At 45.2% G+C, this 23,464-nt stretch overlaps 1 protein-coding gene across 34 annotated transcripts in view; it reads left to right on the top strand.

Annotated features, from left to right (window-relative positions):
* Positions 1-23,464, top strand: part of ANK2 (ankyrin 2) — a 772,868-nt gene that overhangs the window by 425,883 nt on the left and 323,521 nt on the right. The window contains exon 1 of one of the 34 annotated variants that reach the window (XM_073571908.1): positions 16,331-17,129. The exons of 30 other annotated variants lie outside the window; for them this stretch is intronic. In XM_073571908.1, coding sequence (XP_073428009.1) covers positions 17,001-17,129 — 129 coding nt within the window. In that variant the 5' untranslated portion in view covers positions 16,331-17,000. Of the gene's footprint in view, positions 1-16,330; positions 17,130-23,464 lie in introns of those variants that run through there. 3 more of the 34 variants (XM_073571931.1, XM_073571919.1, XM_073571930.1) reach the window with 3 other exon arrangements.

Raw genomic sequence — 23,464 nt, 5'->3', positions numbered from 1 at the left:
GAGCTCTTACACATAGAATGTATACCAACTTGTGCTTTGACTCATTTCTTTCATTCCGCTGTAGTTTCCTGTAATTTGTACAAATGTGGGTGAGGTCCCGCTTATTGAGCAATGCATTTCATCTATATAGCGTTCATTGGTCAGGTGTCTGAATAGTCGGGCCCATGTACTACTCTGCCCTTATCTACTTTGATGTCAGGTAAGGTTCTAACACTAGAGACAGTATAGAACCATTCCAATTAGGTAGACTTTAGCTAGACTCTGTCTCTCTTTACCTTCTTTATAGAGTTTACTAGGCTTTTGTAACTTGATAATTCCGTAAAATAGCAGTCTATCTTGCTTGACAAAGACGGATTTGGGCTGTTTTTTTAATTTTCAGTGAATGATGAGTTCACGAAGCATGGAGAAAAAGTGGATAACAAGTGGAGATGATGGCGCATCATTCTCGAATAAGATATATTACAAAGTTTCATGCATGTGTTCTATTGATTTATGCAAAGTTTATTGAAAGAACAGATAACAATAATGAGCGCCGCATGTGTGTGTCTATCACATGACCAGGATAGATATCTATCCACTGGAACTAAACCGTGTAACTTCAGTGTGAATGACAGCAAGCAGCAATCTCAAAAAGCTTGTCTTAAGCCCCCGTCAAACATAGCTATGTCACAAGTTATGTGACGCAACAGCGATCTCACCAGCGAGATCTCTGTGTGTGACACTTACAGTGACCGGCCCCCCTGCCCAGATATTGCTGATCGTCCCTGAAAGGTCAGGACTTTTTTGGGTCATTGGTCTCCCGCTGGCCAGCACGCATCGCTGCGTGTGGCAGGCGGGAGAGCAACGACCAGCGCGCTGGTAACCAAGGTAAACGTCGGGTTTCTAAGCAGCGCGCGGTGCTTAGAAACCCGATGTGTACCTTAGTTACCAGCGCGCTGATGCAGGGAGCTGGTAACCAAGGTAAACATCAGGTTTCTAAGGCCTGTTTCACATTTACGTTTTTCTCGGCCGTTGGCATCCGCCAAAAAGGCGGAGAACGGATCCGTAGCCGTGGAAACACCAACGGGAGCCACCGGACCGTTGGTGCGCCGGCATCCGCCGATGTGGGAAAGTTAAAGGAACCATGCAGAAAAAAAAAATACCGCCGATGTAGCGGGATGAAGAGGCCGGATTATCGCGGGAATCTTCAGGTATCACGGGATGAAGAGGCCGGGCTATCGCGGGAATCCCCAGGAATCGCGGGATGAAGAGGCCGGCGTATCGCGGGAATCCCCAGGTATCGCGGGATGAAGAGGCCGGCGTATCGCGGGAATCCCCAGGTATCACGGGATGAAGAGGCTGGGCTATCTCGGGAATCCCCAGGAATCGCGAGATGAAGAGGCAGGCGTATCGTGGAAATCCCCAGGTATCGCCGGGGAGGGAGGGAGAGAGAGAGAGACTGGATTCAGGGTTAAACATGTAGCAAAAGTCAAAAATGCGTATCCGGACACCAAAAAAACGTTGCATTGTCCATTCGGTGATCTCAGCTGACGCCAAAATTTTGGCGGATCCGCACAAATACGGATGCAACGGACGATCGTCAGTCAAAATCCGCCGATAATGAAAGTCAATGGGGGAAAAAACGGATCCGCCAAGAAAAATGGCGGATCCGTTTTTTTTTTTTGCAAATCGGCGGATTTTGACTGATGGTGACAAACGGATGTGTGAAACAGGCCTTAGTGACGTGCACCATTTAGAAACCCGATGTGTACCTTGGTTACCAGCTCCCTACACAGCGACGAGCCAGCTCGGCGTCGCTGGTGCTGATCGCTGGTGAAGCTGCCTGTGTGACAGCTCACCAGCAATCATGTAACGACACACCAGCGATCCTGACAAGTTGATATCGTTGTCGGGATCGCTGGTGAGTCGCTTTGTGTGACGGGACCCTTACAGTAAGTGGAAAAGCTTAAGAGTATGTGACATTAGCTGGAGCCGACACAAACAGAAGTGGGCCCCTGTGCCATAACAGGATATGGGCCCTTTGCAGTCCAATAGCTCATCATAATATTCAATTCCTCTTGCTTTGGAGGTGGTAGTGGGCCCTCCAAAGCAGTGCTATGTCCACCCCTGGACATGTATTCATGTTGAGTAACTATACACATAATACAAGGTCTTATGAGGAGTGACTTAGGAAAGACTTATAATCACAATAAAAATGAAACCCGCCCCACTCTCCCCCATGTGTGAAGCATAGCAGAGTCGGCAGGATTTCTATGTCAGAAATTCCTGTAAACAAATACTGAAATTTAGATTTTAATTGGTTTCATACTGTTAGAGGGTCACTGGTAATGTGCTGGAGTACAGATATGTTTCACTGAGGTTATTAGCTTCAGTGATATAAACCTGAAAGTTTTGCTGCAGGATGTTTGGTGCTGAGAGGCGTTAATCATCCATGACAGGGCCAGACCTATTATAAACATTGAAGAATTGGGCGGGACAACTGTTCACCATAACTCTACCCTATGGAGGAGTCCAGGAGGTAAAAGTGAAGCCTTTGGACTTAATGATAGTTCTGTGTACTCTGGAGGGGAGCTGACCTCCAGACCTGGGCTCTTGGTCAACAGAGCTGAATCCTGTTTCCTGGGCGGGTGAACCCCACAGTTATAAGGACTATAGTGAGTGCTGTTTGTTCTATGTCAAGAAGGCTGAATATGTCTATTTCTTTTGTTTGTACTGGTTTATGAAGCCTATTTTAATAAACCGGTTGAAAATTGAAATGAGAAGCATGCCTGTGACCACCTCGTTAAGCAGCCAAGTGAGCCGATCTACCACAGTACAAACAGCCCAAGGATCACCAATTTTTAAGAGATACATTGTGACATCTTACTCCAGCATGCTTCTGTTTAAGGCTGGCACATGAAACGCCAGTCCACAGTAAATTGCCCTCATAGTGTTACAATAGGGAAAAATTGTCAGTACTGCTTATAGCTCTGAAGCAGCATAATTTGGGACAGATTCTTAGGTGTGAATGATTCAGTTGGCACATGTTTTAACATTTATACTTTGCATTTGATTGAGATCTGGAATTGGACCCCCCTTACAAGTCCAAGAGCTGTGGCATGACCTGCCTTTATGGTAGGGTTACTTCTGAGTCTGAGAACATTTTCCAACATCTCCTGCATTACTGTGGTCGAATCATAAAAACTCATTTATTGTAAAATAAGTTGTGGTGGGAATGCACATCTGTATTTCCTAAATAGTTGTGTTGTCACCACATAATGTGGGACGTTCCGAGACGACGTGCCTTTTCCAAATTAAATTGTAAAATTCAAATATATGCACGGAAGAACCACTCTAAAACATTAAGCATCAAAGCAGATCTCTCCTTATTACCTCATATCTTATATAGGTTATTACTATTAATTGGCTCATCTTATCTCTAAATATGTGCTGGCATTAGCATACATACATCGTATTGGCTAAAGTTAATTGTGTGTACACCCAACTGAAAAGTTTAGGTGTGTCTCTCACTTTCCTATGTTTTCTCTAAGGGTCCTGTTACATTTAGCGATGCACCAGCGATCCCGACAATGATACGACCCGGTCAGGATTGCTGGTACATCGCTAAATGGTCGCTAGTGAGCTGCCAAACAGACAGATCTCACCAGCGACGCAGCAGCGATAAGCATCCGTCGGCAGTCGCTGTTACTTGTCACACCGCAGCGATGATGACGACTTCCGCCTGCGTCCATGCGTCGCTAGTCGGCGTCAGTGGGACGCCAACGAGGAAAAAATGGCCCAGGCCATTCCAGCACGATCAGCGATATCCAGCGGGGGGGGCCGGTCGCAAGTACGTGTCACACAAAGCGAGATCGCTAGCGATATCGCTGTTGCGTCACAAAATCGGTGACGCTTTAGTGATATCGCTAGCGATCTCGCTATGTGTGAAAGGCCCTTAAGTCTGTTAGAGAAAGACATTCCTGAGACCCCTTTATCTGATCATAGACACCATCTTGGAAAGCAGGAGAGAATATATGCAGAATATCCACAATAGAGTCAGGATAGATAAATATAAATCATGCTCTCACAATTGTAAGCTTTATCATTGGATAAATTCTACTTGCAGACCAGAGTTTGGTTTGGCAGAGGATCGTTGTTGCCCCCTCAGTCAGTCATTTGTAATTTTTGTCAATATTATATTGTTTAGTTTTTTTAAGACTTTTGCAATTCCAAGCAAGCACTGGGCATGCCGTCATGAGTCATAAGATAGTTCTGTGTCTAAAGGGCCTTTTACACATAGTGATATCGCTAAAGCCTCACCGATTTTGTGACGCAACAGCGATATCGCTAGCGATCTCGCTACATGTGACACTTACCTCCGACCGACCCCCTGCTGGATATCGCTGATCGCGCGAGAATGTCCTGGGCGGAAGACGTCATCATCGCTGCCGTTTAACAGGTAAGGCCTGTTTCACACTTCAGTTTTCTGGTGTCAGTCAAAATCCGCCAGAGTGTGAAAAAACGGATGAGAGAGAAAGAGAAATAGAGAGAGAGATTTGGGGTTAAATACCATGAAAGGAAATTCTTCCGGTCATGCTCAGTATAAAAAGGTGGATCCGTTTGCGGATTCTGTCAATTAACGGTTGACAACGGATCCGCCGCCCATAGGCGTCCATTATAACGCATGGCGGACAGTGATGGATCCGTTGCTATCCGCTGTTTTAACGCACACAAAAAACGTTTCATTGTCCGTCCACTCAAGACAGTGGATGCCAAAATTATGACGGATCCGTCAAAAAACGGATGCAACGGATGACTATAAGTCAAAATCCGCCGCAATGCAAGTCAATGGGAAAAAAACGGATCCGCCAAAAAATGGCGGATCCTTTTTTTTTTTTGCAAAACGGCGGATTTTGACTGACGTCAAAAAACTGAAATGTGAAACAGGCCTAAGTAATGACCGCCGAGCATCGCTGCGTCGCTGGTGAGATCTGCCTGTTGGCAGCTCACTAGCAACCATTTAGCGATCCTGACTGAGTCGTATCGTTGTCGGGATCGCTGGTGCATCACTAAATGTAACGGGACCTTAGGGCTAGGACTACACGATGACTTTTTGCTACAACAGTTATTGTACAACCTAAGATCTCAAGGTGTCGCTACTACACCAAAGTGAATGGGGTCACACCGTGACCCTGGAGATTCTGCGACAAGTAAATTGCAGAAAATTCAAAGTTGTTGAACTTCTTGCCATATGGTCACAATGCCACCCTGTACATTTGTTTCATGCTGTGATGTCACAGCGATACCTTGTAAAGTTTGGTAGTGTGAGAGGTGTCACTGCCAGAGTTACCATAAAGGCCCAGTCTGGTCTGGCGAGCGCAGCCTCAGTAACTAGTGGTGACGTCACTGAGGCTGCGTTCCCAGCCAGGCTGAACTGCGGTGACCTTGGTGAGATCCCCGCTAGCACCGTGAGAAAGTCGCATGGTGCCGAGGCAAGTTCCCCGGGAGGATTTCACTACGTTGAACTCGCCTCTGTATCTGGCAACTTTTATCACGGTGCTAGCGGGGATCTTACCGAGGTCACCGCAGTTCAGCCCGACTGGGAACGCAGCCTCAATGACGTCACCGCTAGTCACTCACGCTGCATTGCCAGCAGCTCATTCACCAGTGGTTCTCAGCCTGGACGGTCGCATCTTGGCACTGTCCATGTTGAAAACTAATTATCCCCAGACATGGATTACGGTGTGGGACAGAATGAGGAAAGGTGAGAGATATTGTTGATTTTTATTTTTGGTTGATTACAGGAGAACGAGGGATCCGGTGGAAATAGGCAAAGTCGTAAGTATGGTTTAATTAAGATTGTTAAAGGAGTTTGTGTCATTCTTTCAATTAAAGGACTTTATTAGTGTGTGTTTTTATACAATGTGACTATGGGGTTAATAATCGGGACGTCTTATTGAGGCCTCTCTGTTACTAACTTCGGGGCTTGAAGTCACCTGACAATACAAAGGTGACACCAATCCCTCCAACTATCACCCCACTTGCCACCACTACAGGGCAAGTGGTGAGAGCGAGGCTAAGTGCCAGAATTGGCGCATCTTAGGGCCCCGTCACACATAGCGACGCACCAGCGATCCCGACATTGATATGACCTTGTCAGGATCGCTGGTGTGTCGCTACATGATCGCTGGTGAGCTGCCAAATAGGCAGATCTCAGCAGCGATCAGGACAGCGACGGTGCAGGTAACAAGCGCACACGTTGCTTAGTTACCCGCTGTGTACCTTAGATACCAGCGTGCTGGTGCAGGGAGCTGGTATCCAAGGTAAACACTGGGTTTCTAAGCGCCGTGTGGTGCTCAGAAACCCGCTGTTTACCTTGGATACCAGCTCCCAGCACGCTGGTATCTAAGGTACACAGCGGGTAACTAAGTGACGCGCTCCCTTAGTTACCCGCGGTTTACCTTGGATACCAGCTCCAGATCGCTGGTTTCCCGCCTGCCACACGCAGCGATGCGTGCTGGCCAGCGGGAGACCAACGATCAAAAAAATGTCCAGGGCTTTCAAGCACGATCAGCGATACCCGGCGGGGGGACCGGTCGCTGATACGTGTCAGACACAGCGATATCGCTGGTGAGATCGCTGTTGCGTCACAAAACTTGTGACTCAGCAGTGATCTCGCTAGCGATCTCGCTGTGTGTGACAGGGGCTTTAGAGATGCTCCTTTTCTGGGGCGGCTGAGAGCTGATGTTTTTAGCCTGGTGGGAGGCCAGTTTCCATGGCCACTTCCTAGGCTATTAATTTCAGCCCGCAGCTGTCTCCATAGCCTTTGCTGGTAATCAATTATAGGGGGACCCCACGTCATTATTTTTGGGGTCCCCCATTTTAATAGCCAGTAAAGGCTAAGTAAACAGCCAGCTGTGAGCTGATATTAAAAGCCTGGGAAGATCCATGGGTATTACCCTCTTCCCAGGCGATAAAAATCGTCCCCCAACCGTCGGCTTTCCCTCTGCTGGTTTAGAAAATTGCGTGGTAGCCCACGTCATTTTTTCAGAAAAATAATCTTTTATTAATTAAATACATGTACAGTAATTTGCGCACACACTGTACTAATTGTATTTGTCACAGACATCTATATATCTATCCTATTTGTATTTACTGTTTGTAATCCATCTCTTCTATCCTGCCGGCTCCTGCTGTGATTTTACACTACGTGGCTGCTTAATTGCTGGCTTTTCTTCTACAGTATGTATGTAATACAGTATATATACATATACACAGCTCTGGCAAAAATTAAGAGACCACCACATCAAAATCCTGTCATGGGAAGCCCACTCTCAAGACCTGAACCCCATTGAAAACCTCTGGAATGTAGTCAAGAGAATGATTGATCGTCACAAGCCATCAAACAAAGAAGAACGGCTTAAATTTTTATGCTAGAAGCAGTGTGAAACACTGGTGACAAACATGCCAAGACGCATGAAAGCTGTGATTAAAAATCATTGTTATTCTACAAAATATTGATTTTCTTAATTTTTGACAAAAAAATTAGACCAAAGTGGTCTCTTAATTTTTGCCAGAGCTGTATACTGTATGTATATATGTATGTGTGTATATATATTTAGTCAGCCACCAATTGTGCAAATTCTCCCACTTAAAAAGATTAGAGAGGCCTGTAATTGACACCATAGGTAGACAACAATTATGAGAGTCAAAATGAGAAAACAAATCCAAAATATCACCATATCTGATTTGGCAAGATTTATTTTAGAAAATTGTGGTGGAAAATAAATATTTGGTCATTAACAAAAGTTCATCTCAATATTTTGTTATATATCCTTTGTTTGCAATGACAGAGGTCAAACGATTTCTGTGAGTCTTGACAAAGTTGGCACACATTGTTGGTGGTATGTTGGCCCATTCCTTCATGCAGATCTCCTCTAGAGCAGTGTTGTTTTGGACCTGTTGCTGGGCAAAACGGACTTTGAATTTCCTCCAAAGGTTTTCTATGGGGTTGAGACTGGCTAGGCCTTCATATGCTTCTTACGAAGCCACTCCTTCGTTGCCATGGCTGTGTGCTTGGGATCATTTTCATGCTGAAAGACCCATCCATGTTTCATCTTCAGTGCCCTTGCTGATAGTAGGAGGTTTGCACTCAAAATCTCACAAAACATGGCCCCAGTCATTCTTTCATGTACATGGATCAGTTGTTCTGGTCCCTTTGCAGAGAAACAGCCCCAAAACATGATGTTGCCACCCCCATGCTTCACAGTAGGTATGGTGTTCTTTGGATGCAACTCAGTATTCTGCCTCCTCCAAACACGATGAGCTTTGTTTCTACCAAACAGTTGTACTTTGGTTTCATCAGACCATATGACATTCTCCCAATACTCTTCTGTGTGACATCGGCGGCCGTGCCCGCCGATGCCCCTTCAGCGGCGGTGCCCGCCGCAGCGTTCCCTCACCTGCGCGCTCCTGTCCACGCGCACTTCCGCTCTGCCCTCCGCCCTGCTGCGGGTACCCGCGCCGGCCTTAGGCCGCGCGCGCGCGTTCCCCCGCTCTCTTCCGCTAGTGGGGGGCGTCGCTGAGGGGCGGGCCTGTAGGACGTACTTCCTGGTTCAGGATATATCAGGCGTCCGCCCTATTCAGAGGGCGCCTGGTGATTGTGTGACTTCCCTGCACTCACCGGCCGCATATCTGCTCTAGAGTACCCTGCCTGTCCTTCTGTCTAGGGCTATTTCCCCCTGTGTGCCTTGTGTCCTGCTCCGCTCCCGTCTGCCTGTCTCTGCCCTGTCCCCTCCGCTCCGACTCTCCTCCTGTGGACTTCTGCCCAGTGCCCTCCGCTATTCCGTCATGGTACTCTTGTTCTGCCTGCCTGTCCTTCGAGCCGTCCCTCTTGGTACCGACTGTCGCGGTTCTGCCCCCTGCGGTCCTGCCCCTAACGATCCCTGTACAGGGGTCGGTCTTCACCTGGTGAGCTCGGCCCAGGGGCTCCTGATCCACGACCCAGAGGGTCCACTCTCGGACGTATTTGGCCAGAATCGTCACATTCTGGATAATCCAAATACTCTCTAGCAAACGTCAGATGAGCCTAAACATGTACTGGTTTAAGCAGGGGGACACTTCTGGCACTGCAGGATCTGAGTCCCTGGCGGCGTAGTGTGTTACTGATGGTATCCTTTGTTATGGTGGTCCCAGCTCTATGCAGGTCATTCACTAGTTACCCCTTGGGGTTCTGGGATTTTTACTCACCATTCTTGTGATCATTTTGATCCCACGGGGTGAGATCTTGCGTGGAGCCCCAGATCGAGGGAGATTATTAGTGGTCTTGTATGTCTTCCATTTTCTTATTATTGCTCCCACAGTTGATTTCATCACACCAAGCTGCTTGCCTATTGCAGATTCAGTCTTCCCAGCCTGGTGTAGGGCTACAATTTTGCTTCTGGTGTCCTTCGACAGCTCTTTGGTATTCACCCTAGTGTAGTTTGGAGTGTGACTGTTTGAGGTTGTGAATGTCAGGAACACCGCAGTGAACTTGCTCACTGAGCCAGTGCGCTTGTCCTGAGTAAAGCGAACTGTGCACAAAGATACCTGTGGAGCGGGCAGCAGCCGAGTAGATGCGTACTTCAGAACCGCAGGACCTGAAGCACGTGACTGCTAGGGGCGTGGCCTAAACTCCAGAGAGCTAAGAGCTGCAAGAGGACTCCTAGCAGGGTAACTGCGAGACAAAGTTACCAAGGGGCATACACAGGGAGGATAGTCAGGACGTAGCCAATGAGTCATACACAGAGATAGCTGCAAGGTACAAAAGGGGAGAGCAGAGAGTAGTCAGACCACAGGCAATGAGTCATACACAGAGAAGATAGCGCAGTACAGAATCGACAGGCAAACTCACAACGGGAAACAGAACCGGGTCAGAACCATATAAACAAGCTATAACAACGAACAGGCACACGGGGGTCAGCACAGTAGGCCAAAGGCAAAAGTATAACTGGCAGGGATTGGAGCTTCCCAGGTGTTTAAGAAGCTCTCCCAGAACCAGAAAGAGGCCACAATCATTAACCCCAGGTGTGCAGGTCAAAACCTGCACTGAGCTCCAGACATTAACCCCTGACGTGCATCTCAAAAACCTGCACTGTATACTGATAACAAGTTCACATAGGTGCAGTTACTACAGGTAATGAGTGGAGGACAAAGGAGCCTCTTAAAGAAGAAGTTTGTTTTTAGGTGCCAAAATACTTATCTTCCACCATAATTTTCAAAATATATTTTGCCAAATCTGGCAAGGTGATTTTCTGGATTTGTTTTCTCATTTTGACTCTCATAGTTGTGTAGTTGTGGTCTACTTATTATTTCAAATACAGACCTCTCTCATCTTTTTAAGTGGGAGAACTTGCACAACTGGTGGCTGACTAAATACTTTTTTCCCCACTGTATATATATATATATATATATATATATATATATATATATATATATATATATATATATATATATATATCGTATGTTTATATATCTATTCTATTCTAACCTGTCATTACAGAACACGGTTGTTGAATTACGGGCTTTTCTTCTATCTATGTATCGATGTAATATATACACATATATACTGTTGTATGTGTGTGTCACTGACATCTATATGTATTTTATGGGTTTATATCTATTCTATCTATTCTATTCCAACCTGTAAGTGTGATTTTACTGGTCGTGGCACATGAATTGCCGACTTGCAGGCGTGGGGAGCCTTTTTTTCTGCCAAGGGCCATTTGGAATTTTATAATAGCATTCGGGGGCCGTATAAAATTGAAGCTGCGCCGGCCACACCCCTATGACTGAAAGCCTGAGGCTGTATTTAGGAATAAAGTCCATTTCCTCCCAGCAGTGGTGCTCTCAGTGCTGCTATCGGGCAGGTACAGAACGCTTTTAACCTGCAGATTAACCCCATATCTGCAGGTTAATTGCATTTTTTATATGACAGATTGCCTTTAAGATGCATTTAAACTGAAAGATAGTCGTAGAAGGGTGCTTTTAGTGTAAACAGGCTCCCGATCAGCCGATGAACGAGGACTTATCTGTTTGTGCAGCTCAAAAGTTCGTCAAAAGCTGCCTATTTGCGCTGAGCGATCTAGTGTAGATCTGTTACAGGTTGCACAATGTGCATCGTTTGCTTTGGTCTGTCTGTGTAAACAGGCATTTCAATGACCTTTGCTCGACAATCGGTGGTTGTCTTGTGTTGCCGGTCAGGCCATAAGAACGGACTCTAAGATTACGTTCCCACAATAAGCATTTGCTGCCATTTTTCTCAGCTACATATGCAAAAACGTGATAAACCGATACCCTGGGGGTAAAAGTTGGGATTATATATAGGTGGGGTCTGGGTGCTTAAGCCTGCACTACATGAGACAGCAGAGGTGACTGGGGCAGGATCAACAATGTTTCCCCCCGTTGTTTGGGGGATTCTTCCCAATTTAGTAATGTAAAAGTCACTTTATTACGCTATTAGCATAACCAGCCATCATTAATTGTGGAAAATTCACACTAAACCTCAAGTAGCTTGGATTGTGTGCTTCTTCACTCTTCCTCCAGACTCTGGGTCCTTTATTTCCAAGGTCTAGTGTGAAGTTTCCACAATCAGTGATGGTTTGGGGAGCCATGTCATCTGCTAGTGTAGTTCCACTGTGTTTTATCAAGACCAAAATCAGTGCAGCCGTCTACCACGAAATTTTAGAGCACTTCATGCTTCCCTCTGCCGACAAACTTTTTGAAGATGTAAATTCATTCTCCAGCAGGACTTGGCACCTGTCCACACTGCCAAAAGTACCAATACCTGGTTTAAAAACAACAGTATCACTGTGCTTGATTGGCCAGCAAACTCGCCTGACGTTAACCCCATATAGACTCTATGGGGTATTGTCAAGAAGATGATGAGACACCAGACCCAGTAATGCAGACAAGCTGAAGGCTGCTATCAAAGTAACCTGGGCTTCCATTTCACCTCAGCAGTGCCACAGGCTGATCGCCTTCATGCCACGCCGCATTGATGCCATTATTGATGCAAAAGGAGCCCCGACCAAGTATTGAGTGCATTTACTGAGCATACTATGATGACTCCTGCAGTGGACCCTCTGGGTCGTGGCACCAACCCACCCAGGGTGAGCTGACCTAGTGAAGACCACTCACTATACATGGAGTGTCAGGGGCAAGCCCAAGGGGGTGAGGTACAACGACTTCTGGAACCAGGTGGCCGGCTCACAGGAGGCACGAGTGAGTGTGTCTAGCAAGGTGCAACAGGGAATGTGCAGAGCACAAGAGTGTGCAAAGCGTAGACACAGGGTCATGCAGGGTATAGGACAGTACAGGGCGAGCATACGGAAGTACGGAAAGTTCAGGACAATACAGGGCGTGTAGACGGGAGTGCGCTAGATACTGGGTAGTGCAAGGCGAGTACACAAGAGCACGTATGGCACTCACTGACAAGCACACCCTGGTGCGAGAAAGCAGGACGCGTGCAGAGGAGAACGCAAGAGCACAAGGTTAGACAGAGTACTTGCTGGAAGCACACCAGAGTACTGGGTTAGGCAGAGTGCGTGCAGAGACGCACGCCTGAGTGCAAGGCAAGACAGAGAGTGTGCTGAGAAGCACGACAGGACATAAGGCAGGAGCTGAGCGTGTGCTAAGGAGCACGACAGAACACAAGGCAAGGGACCTGAATACAGAGAGCAACCGAGCAGGGACCAAGGAGGCCTAGCAGGGAAGCACAACAATAATCAGGCTCCTCCCATAAGAAGAGGTAGCCTGATATAGGGCTTGAGCACAGGGACTTCTGGGTCAGGTCCTCCAGGACCATAGAGATGGTGTGGCTGCAGTCAGAGCAGGGAAGTGCGCACTAGCAACGTTGTGCAGCCATGGGACTAGGTGCGAGAGGTGAGCGGGGTCCCGGCGCCAGGTGAGAGCGGCGTGACACATACATTTCAGTAGGCCAACATTTTGGGTTTTAAAATCATTTTTCAAGCTGGTGTTATAAAATATTCTAATTTACTGAGATAATGACTTTTGGGTTTTCATTGGCTGTAAGCCATAATCATCAACAATACCAGAAATAAACACTTGAAATCGATCACTCTGGTTATAATGACTCTATATAATATAAGTTTCACTTTTTGTATTGAAGAACTGAAATAAATTAACTTCTTGATGATATTCTAATTTTGTGAGATGCACCTGTAGAATTAATATGCAATTAAATATCAAATAAAGTACCCTTACTTCCAAAAATAAAATCTTGCTTCTTAGAAATATAGTTTATGATTTAGCAAAGGGGGTATCCAGGCTTGGGACAAAAGTCTCCAGGGAGTCCATGTGACTGCAGAATGCTGAATCGAGACAGTGTGTGATAGGTATGTCATCATTATTCCCCAGTATTGCCATTGTGAGTGCACCGTCACATGACCCTTTATTCCCAACCCGAGATTCTGGCTTTCCCAGATTCATAAAAGAGATATATGCGTAGAGTAAAAATATTTATTTTATTGAAAAAATATATATATTTGAGTATAAAAAGGCCCTTTTGGAAAGTACGTACGGGAAGTATTCAGACCCCTTTAAATTTTTCACTCTTTGTTTCATTGCAGCCATTTGGTAAATTCAAAAAAGTTTATTTTTTTTCTCATTAATGTACAGTCTGCACCCCATCTTGACTGAAAAAAACAGAAATGTAGGAATTTTTGCAAATTTATTAGAAAAGAAAAGCTGAAATAACACGTGGTCATAAGTATTCAGACCCTTTGCTCAGTATTGAGTAGAAGCACCCTTTTGAGCTAGTACAGCCAAGAGTCTTCTTGGGAATGATGCAACAAGTTTTTCACACCTGGATTTGGGGATCCTCTGTCATTCTTCCTTGAAGATCCTCTCCAGTTCCGTCAGGTTGGATGTGAATATTGGTGGACAGCCATTTTCAGGTCTCTCCAGGGATGCTCAATTGGGTTTAGGTCAGGGCTCTGGCTGGGCCAGACAAGAATGGTCACAGAGTTGTTCTGAAGCCTTTCCTTTGTTAATTTAGCTGCGTGCTTAGGATCATTGTCTTGTTGGAAATTGAACCTTCAGCCAAGTCTGAGGTCCAGAGCACTCTGGAAGAGGTTTTCAAACAGGTTATCTGTGTTCTTGGCCGCATTCATGTTTCCTTCAATGGCAACCAGTCGTCCTGTCCCTGCAGCTGAAAAACACCCCCATAGCATGCTGTTGCTGCCACCATATTTCACTGTTGGGATTGAATTGGGCAGGTGATGAGCAGTGCCTGGTTTTCTCCACACATACCACTTAAAATTATCACCAAAAGTCCTGCAGTGCGCAGGCGCCGGTAAAGGTCAGAGAGGCCTAACACCTGCGCACTGCAGTACTTTGCTCTGCCCTCAACAGGGCAGATCAGTACGCCTGCACAGGAGTGCGGCACGAAGCAAGCAGGATGACGACATCACATGAAGATGGGAGGCACCGGAAACGGGACCTGCGACACCTGGACCGGACCGCCCCTCCCGGGTGAGTATAATAAAACTTGTTTTTCTTCTCTTTCAGGTCGGATCGGGGGCTTATCTACAGGATTTCAGAATGCTGTAGATAAGCCCCAAAAGGCAGTGGCTGAATCTTATAGCCGCAAAACGAGGTTGACAGGTTCACTTTAAATCAGTGGTTCTTAACGTCTTACCATAAGGGAATGCCCGAAAAACATTTTCCATGTTAAGGAACCTGTCCTACCATTGAATAGGGTATTGCACAGCTTGGGCCAGGATTTTTTCTGCTCATGAAAGTCATGTTTTTATCAGCTATGGTACTATTTGTTCTTTTTTTCTTTTTTCTTTTGTCAGTCTTAAGATATTTCCATTTTCATTCAGTCCCTGAGAGAGGTTTCATAATAATCTAAAAATTTCTATTTTGTGTAGCTCACTTGTTAACTTTAGTATGTAGATTGGGACAAGTTGAGCAGAGTTATCTTGTTATGATTAGAAGGTGAGTATTTTAATGACAGTTTTATTGTACTGCTGGAAACCTGGAGAATGAGGATAGCAAAGCTATACAGTATATACACAGATAAGGCACTGTATGTGTCGTGGCGTCCCCATCTTCTGCTCTGTCTCTACAGATACGGAAGGATAGAAGTTTGTGCTTCTAATATGTACACTGCCCTAGAAGTTTTTAAAATAAAAGATAAATAGCTGTATTTTTCATTTTTTAGTAAAATCTTTGTATGTATTTTATAAATTAATAATAATTGTAAAATAATTTTTGTGACCTTAAATCTGTCCTCAAGGAGTCACAATTGACCAAGTGGAATCAAAATAATGTAAAACTGGCCATACACATTAGATAGCTGATGGCCGAACTGAACTGCCTGTTTGGCTGACAGCTACGTTATCTCTCCCATCTCCCCCATGCACAGGACTGCTCATCTGAGTTTTCCAGTGTTGTCTATGAGTAGAACTGTCATCAGACTCTTGGCAGCGGCTTATCTCCACGCTGAACAAAAGGATTGGCCATTAAAATTCAGCAGGTCAGATCCCTCTCTACCCCTGCATCATTATGTTGGGGAGAGTCAAAAGGCCTCATAAATATTAGATGGTCAGCTGATCCAGGTGTGATTGTCGGGTTCTGTCCACTTATCAAATGTAAGGGAATTAAAGAAAATCTGTTAGCAGGTGTTTGCTATTTAATCTGAGAACTGCATAATATAGGGAAAGAGAGCCTGATTCCAGTGATGTGTCACTTATTAGGCTGTGTTTTAGTTTCCATAAAATCAGTGTTTTATCAGCAGGAGATTCACACTGGAGGACTAGGTCTCATGTGCAAGCCAGTCCAGCTAATCTGTGTAACTCCGCCCCCACCCCTGACTGGCAGTTTGCCAAGAGTGTATAGTGTGTACACAGGAAGCTGCCAATCAGGAGTGTGGGCAGGGTTATACACAGTGCAGCATTCTGACCACTGCTTCATTTACAACACAGAAGACAGATTATATTAAAACTGCACCAAACAGTGTGCAGTCAGGGATATGTCTCTGGAATCATGCTGCTCTCAGATTACATAGCAAAAACCTGCTGCCCACTTAGTGCCCAAGCAGGACATTTCATTGATGCCCTAATTTAGAAAGATCTGAGCTTGTGACAGATCTACTTGAAGGAAAACACATTAAACGCTCTGGTGTTCCACCATGTATCAGCTTGTTTCTCGGGGAGGGGATTAGAGCAGGTGATCATCTGGTGGGGTCCGGAATGTCGAATGTGTATCTCCAGCAGTCTGTGCTCTCTGCTTACTGTATGCAGACTCACGCTTGCTGTAAGCCATATGAATATTCAGAGAGCGGCTTATTGCTTGTTCACCCTTGTATCTGAACAGTCTGAGGTCAGAGGCAGGTGGACCAGACCCAGACGGTGCTGCTTCAGCTCCCAGCTGCAATAATGGAATTAAGCAGAGAGCAGAAGCGCAAGAACAGAGGGAAGGCAGCATGTCATGTGCTCAATGCAAGGCAGTCCTAGCAGCAGCAAGCCATTAAGTCAGACTGCACCATTTTTATTCCCACTCTGCTATGAGGTGCTTGTGGAATTTAAAGGAGATCTTCCTCCCCTGCTGACTTCTCTGAGGTGGCCTCTTCCTGGCTGGATTGAAAGGTCCCAGAAGACCTTTTTGGTTTGCTGAGGAGTTACAGGATGGACTGTCAGCTGGTCTGAATCTCGCATTCATGTATTCATTGACAATCTGGGACCTAGCCAATGTGATCGATCAGATCCTGCACTACTCTTCTCCCCATCTTGCCTATGTCTTGTCATTGACACCTGCTAGGTGCCAGGTGTGTGCCTCCTAAATGCTCGCTTGTTTTATGGGTCCCCCAGCATATGGACACAAGCTGTCATTTATCTGAGGATTGGAGGATTACAGTGGAAAGTTCTGGTTTACGGCCAGAGATTTAGTGGGAGAGGAAGGAAAAAAAAACTGGATTTTTTATTCCTGTCCTTGGAGCTGGTTCTTTCCTCCTCAAAATGGCTCATGCTGCTGCATCTATTAAAAAAGTCCGAGATCTGGAACTGCCTCCCATTGATGAGAAAGAGAAGGAAAAAGAGAGGAGAAGGCGTAAGATCACTAGGGATCGCATAGATCGGAAACGTAAGGTATGAAGACTTCCTCTATTGAGTCACCATCACCCAGGAGTGCCCGTGTCACCCCCTTCTCCCTGTCATATCCATGTTTTCTGTAGTAGACCCTGTCCCCGTGTTATCGCATCTCCGCAGTCACCTAATCGGGACTTTGTGTTATTACGCTGACAGGTCTGTTTTATTCATAGGGTCACGTATACATTAATATTCATGGAGCATGTCAATCTGTTGCTGGATGTGGATTTCTCCTGCACACCTCCCTTGTAGAGATGCAGAGTTTTCCTGCATCAGTGACTCCTCGGTGCAGAACCCCACCTTACTCATGTTTGACCACCATGCTATTGCAGAGCAGCTGTAGGGATACACCTTGTATCGATACATGGACTGCGGATCCATGGGCGGCTTTTGATGGGCACGTCTGGGTGGGTTTTCAGAGCGTGTTATGCAGGGGATGTTCAGCTTGCCGTTACACTTTGCAGGGAGAGTCTGATGATTATGGAAAAGAAAGCGACCTGTAACATGATCAGATTCCTCGGGGTGGCACGTATGAAAGCATTTGTGGCTTCAGAGGGAGGTAAAATGGTTGGGCTTCCTTTTTGGTTCATACAGCTGTACACAGTGATCAGATGCCAGCCTCTTACTAGACGAATGGTGCACCAGCAGTCAATTATTGATGCTGCCATCCATGCAGCATCCAACTTTACTTACTGGGATTTTTAGAGTTGAGATTTAAAATGTGATATTTTTTAGACATGAAACATTCCATTTTGTGCAATGTAGTCTATGGACCCCTAGCATTTGGTGGCCAACCTGACAAAGAAATACAGCATTTACTAGTCACTTCTCTGGAAGGATTTTCTTGGTATAATATGACTTGAGCAAAACCAAAGGAATGAGCCGGAGCTTGAGTTGGTGAATGTGTAAGGTATAATATCACTATGGGGATTGGAAAACAGAAAATGGGATTGCACTCAGACTTCAATAAAGCACCAACATGAGAGGGACACATGCCCACCGGAGCCGTCAATAAATCTGGTGATGCTTGGAAATCTCTATAGCTTTACTTCAGAGACAGCATACTATAATTATTATTCTAAGAGAGAACGGCAGAAATTTCCACAAAATTGTAGAAATATCTTTGCAGATGTGCAGTGTGACTCGGCCAGTTTGTTGGTAGATGGCCGTACTAATGTACTTACATGTCTACATAACATGTCAGAGGTAATTTAGGCAGAATTTCCCTTTATGGATCCTTTTTCTTTAATAGAGTAGGCCAAAGGTTACAACTCTCTGCCTTGTCATATAGGAGAATGATCGCTGTCATGTCTTCAGGTCAGAAGTAGTAATACATTTCTAGTGTCCAATTTACTCATCAGAGATCTTTAAGATTATTTGATGCCTCAAGGGAATAGTTATTGGTAGAAAGAAGGATGATATTGGCAAGGTCCCATCTACTCAGCAGGTATTTCCTCACTTATTGATTTGTAGTTCCATGACAATCTATGTAGAGTCCATTTAGGAAGGCTATGAAATGAGGCAAATAGAGACATTACTTTGTATCTGCTCTCTGTATCATACTATAGATGTGTAATTTCTTTAATATAAAACGTTCTCCTAATTCTAGGAATGCAATGACACCTTTCTGATGGACATTGATTTAAGTTGAATTATATTACTACTTGAATTGAGCTAAAACATATTTTCAATATCCTGGTTTGTGTCCTCCGGCCAGAGCACTGCCAAACCTCCTAACCTCCTATCTGCAACATCCCCTGCGCCTCTTTTGATTTCTAGGCCTCCGCAAAGTCATACATGGATCTTGATGCAACGTAGTGACGTTACAGCGGGCTACTAGTCAGTAAAGGTGACAGCAGTGTTGCAGGTAGTAAAAGGTTTGCAGTGCTCAAGATAAGCAGCCATTGGCTACCGATGCCGCTGCTGGATCAGGGTCCTGCAAATCAGGAGTAACTTAAGCCCCCTCACCCCAAAAGGAAAAAAATTTAGTGAGCAATCTGTAGAACTATTGGAAAATGGCAGTCCAGCCATTCATCACAAGGAAATATAGTGGCATGAAGAGAAACCTGCCTTAGTTGGTCTGGCATAAGAAATCATTGGTTATTACCCATTATCATGGAGAGACGTCAGATCTAACCATTCATTGCATTGGGTCTTTCAAATGAATGGCTAATCATGTAATACAAAGGTACAGTTTGGTCTCCTAAAACCACGAGTGCTCAACGTTAGCGCCTCTCTTCTAGGAGAGTCTGGTCTTGAGGTAGGAATTCCTACTTTATGAGCGCCAAATGGCATCTTATGTCATGACTATTGACTTGGGTAACACATACTTTTTTGTTTCGTTTTCTTACACTAGTAAATTGATCTTTCGTTGACAAAAAATGAAAGATATCAGCACTGATCTGATTCCTGAAACGTAGGGGGACCAGTAATTCGCTTCAGATTTGTTGTCTTCGAATTATCTGACATTGCATTTATGAACTAGCGTGCTATCATGCACAACCAGCCACAACATGTGTGCGTGAGAAGTTGCTGATGGAGTATGAGTTTTATAGTTTCATATTTCATATTAACTCCTTAACGAGGGTATCCGGGACTTGATTAAAAAAAAAACCATGTACCTAAGCAGTAACAGGAAGGTAATTGCAGCTCACGTGCCTGTTATCCCTGGCGTCTGTGACTGCTCTGTGCCGACGATTCAGAAGCCTCTGCTAACGTCACATCTACAGAGCAGAGGCTTTTCTTCTGCTCCGCTCTGCTGATGGGGCGGGACTTCCAACGTCATTCTGAGTGACAACCAGATCCCTGCTGTGTAATTGGGGAAGACGGCTGTCAATTAGAATGATGTCAGAAGTCCCTCCCCGTCACGTCAGCAGAGGCAGTCTGTGACCACTTTGTGCCATGGAAGAACGGCGCCATGCACAACAAGCAGGTAAGCTGCAATTACTTGTCTGTTAGTACCTAGGCACATTTGTTGTTTTTTCATAAATCCCGGATATACCCTTTAACAACTCATGATGTACGTTTTTGTCATAGTTTGATAAGGAATGTGTGAAGCCGGCTCAGGATCTCAAACTGCTTCATACCAGGCAAACGCCGACTGTGTTTCATAGCCATCATCTGTCTGTAACTACAGCAGCCATAACTTTCTACAGTCACTATAATTCAACCATTTAAAGTGTAACCATTGTTTTCATTTTTATTTCATAGATCACTGGTATACTTGAAAATAGGCAACTTTGTAATATATCTTAGAAATCTGCTTCTTTGTCCTCCAGAACTGATGATTCATTTTCAAAATTCTCAGTTCACAGGTAAAATCTGTATTCAGCGAAAACAGATTGTTATTCTACTGAGATAGGAGATGACAGTTACTACTGGTAAACTTTTATGCAGATGGAGATGGGAGGAGCTCTTCCTTTAGCTCCTCCCTCTCTATTCTACATAGGGGATGACAGTTGTTACTGGTAAGATTCTATGCAGATGGAGAAGGGAGGAGCACTTCCTCTAGTTCCTCCCCCTCCTCTACATAGGGGATGACAGTTGTTACTGGTAAGATTCTATGCAGATGGCAGAAGGGAGGAGCTCTTCCTCTAGTTCCTCCCTTTCCTCTACTCTACGTAGGGGATGACTGTTGTTACTGGTAAGATTCTATGCAGATGGAAGAAGGGAGGAGCACTTCCTCTAGTTCCTCCCCCTCCTCTACATAGGGGATGACAGTTGTTACTGGTAAGATTCTATGCAGATGGAAGAAGGGAGGAGCTCTTCCTCTAGTTCCTCCCTTTCCTCTACTCCACGTAGGGGATGACAGTTGTTACTGGTAAGATTCTATGCAGATGGCAGAAGGGAGGAGCTCTTCCTCTAGCTCCTCCTCTATTCTACATAGGGGATGACAGTTGTTACTGGTAAGATTCTATGCAGATGGAGAAGGGAGGAGCTCTTCCTCTAGCTCCTCCCCCTCTACATAGGGGATGACAGTTGTTACTGGTAAGATTCTATGCAGATGGAAGAAGGGAGGATCACTTCCTCTAGTTCCTCCCCCTCCTCTACATAGGGGATGACAGTTGTTACTGGTAAGATTCTATGCAGATGGCAGAAGGGAGGAGCTCTTCCTCTAGCTCCTCCTTCTCTATTCTACATAGGGGATGACAGCTGTTACTAGTAAGATTCTATGCAGGTGGCAGAAGGGAGGAGCTCTTCCTCTACCTCCTCCCCCTCCTCTACTCTATATAGGGGATGACAGTTGTTAATGGTAAGATTCTATGCAGATGGCAGAAGGGAGGAGCTCCTCTAGCTCCTCCCCCTCCTCTTCATAGGGGATGACAGTTTTTACTGGTAAGATTCTATGCAGATGGCAGAAGTAAGGAGCTCTTCCTCTAGCTCCTCCCCCTCCTCTACTCTACATAGGGAATGACAGTTGTTTATTGTGAGTTCATTCTCTGGTTCACCAGTTGTGAGTTCTCTTTCCAGATTCCCTCTGGTGGTAACAGGAGGTAGACAGGCTGATTTGATCGGTGGAGATCTGCCACCTGAGAATGAGGATGACGACGGGATCTCAGGAATCTCAGACTGGATTTAAGACAGCTGACGCCCTATTCAGTTGCTGGTGATTCCTTCTGGCTTGTCAGCTCTTGGTTTTCAGCTCTGTTCCAGTCATCTAAAGCTAAGTTTTTCTGCTAATGTTCACACTTGATTTTGTTGGTCTATTCAGTTTTTTGGTGTGGTCAGTCAGCCCCTGCTGGGGGCTGTGCTGAATTTCCACTCTTATTTATCAGTATTTTGCCAATTGGCTTTTTGTCCCTTACTAGTTCCGTCTCTTTTTGCTCTGTCTCAGAATATTTCAGAGTGCTGATATAGTGGGAGAAGTCTAGTGACATGATTTTTGTAGGGTTTTTTGCAGGTTGCAGACAGTGTCTCTCCTTTCCTTTCCTGTCTAGTTAGTTTGGGCCCCATCATTTGCTCAGCCTATTTTCCTGCCTGTGTTTGTGCCTTCATCTTGTTTCACCGTCAATACATGTGTGGGGCTATCTATTTCTTTGGGGTCTGCTCTGGGGCAGTTAGTTTTCCCTTTTCTTGCTTTAGGCTTATTTAGTCCTCCAGCCGTGACGAGGCGTCTAGGAACATCGTAGGCACGCTCCACGGCTACTGCTAGTTGTGTGGTAAGATCAGGGATCTGCAATCTGCATAGTTACCAACCTCTCTGGTTTTCTGTGACTTAGCTTGTTTTGCTTTTTTCTCCTCGGTGACCCATTCATAATAGTCGTTACTGGTAAGATTCTATGCAGATGGAGAAGAGAGGAGCTCTTCCTCTAGTTCCTCCCCTTCCTCTACTCTACATAGGGGATGACAGTTGTTACTGGTAAGATTCTGTGCAGATGGCAGAAGGGAGGAGCTCTTCCTCTAGCTCCTCCCCCTCCTCTACTCTACATAGGGGATGACAGTTGTTACTGGAAAAATTCTATGCAGATGGGAGGAGCTCTTCCTCTAGCTCCTCCCCCTCCTCTACTCTACATAGGGAATGACAGTTGTTACTGGTAAGATTCTATGCAGATGGAGAAGGGAGGAGCTCTTCCTCTAGTTCCTCCCCTTCCTCTACATAGGGGATGACAGTTGTTACTGGTAAGATTCTATGCAGATGGCAGAAGGGAGGAGCTCTTCCTCTAGCTCCTCCCCCTCCTCTACTCTACATAGGGGATGACAGTTGTTAATGGTAAGATGGTCTACATAGGGGATGACAGTTGTTACTGGTAAGATTCTATGCAGATGGAGAAGGGAGGAGCTCTTCCTCTAGCTCCTCCCCTCCTCTACTAAATGTAGGGGATAACAGTTGTTATTGATAAAATTCTATTGCAATAATGGGAAAGTCCATCTTCACTGAATACAGATTTTACCCTTGAATTGAGAATTGTGAAAACGAATGATCAGTCCTGGAGGAGAAAGAAGCTGAGTTCTATAACAAAATATATTACAGAGTTTCTAATGTTTGTGGGTACTATTGATTTATGAAAAAGAAATTTTAATAACAGTTGCGCTGTAAAATAATTTCCTTGTGCCCCAAAATGTCTGGTCTATCAAAATATACATTATATACAATATACATTGCCAGTAAGTATCAGAAATTATGTCTTGATTCTGTTGAATCTAATTATACTTTCTACTGGATTCATAATATCTAGGCCAATCTATCTTTGTCAAATTGATTTATTAACAGACGACTTATCCATGGAAGCATTCATCCTCATAATATACGTATTCGATGTTATCCCTTTCCTCCGTTCCTTCCTTTTCCATAGGGGTGCATTACTATGTATAGTTATATGTCGCCAGAACATAAT

This window comes from Dendrobates tinctorius, unplaced genomic scaffold, assembly GCF_039654945.1.
Source record: "Dendrobates tinctorius isolate UK_male_01 unplaced genomic scaffold, ASM3965494v1 ptg000030l, whole genome shotgun sequence".
Classification (NCBI taxonomy): Eukaryota; Metazoa; Chordata; class Amphibia; order Anura; family Dendrobatidae; genus Dendrobates; species Dendrobates tinctorius.
This window is presented reverse-complemented; position numbering and strand designations above follow the sequence as displayed.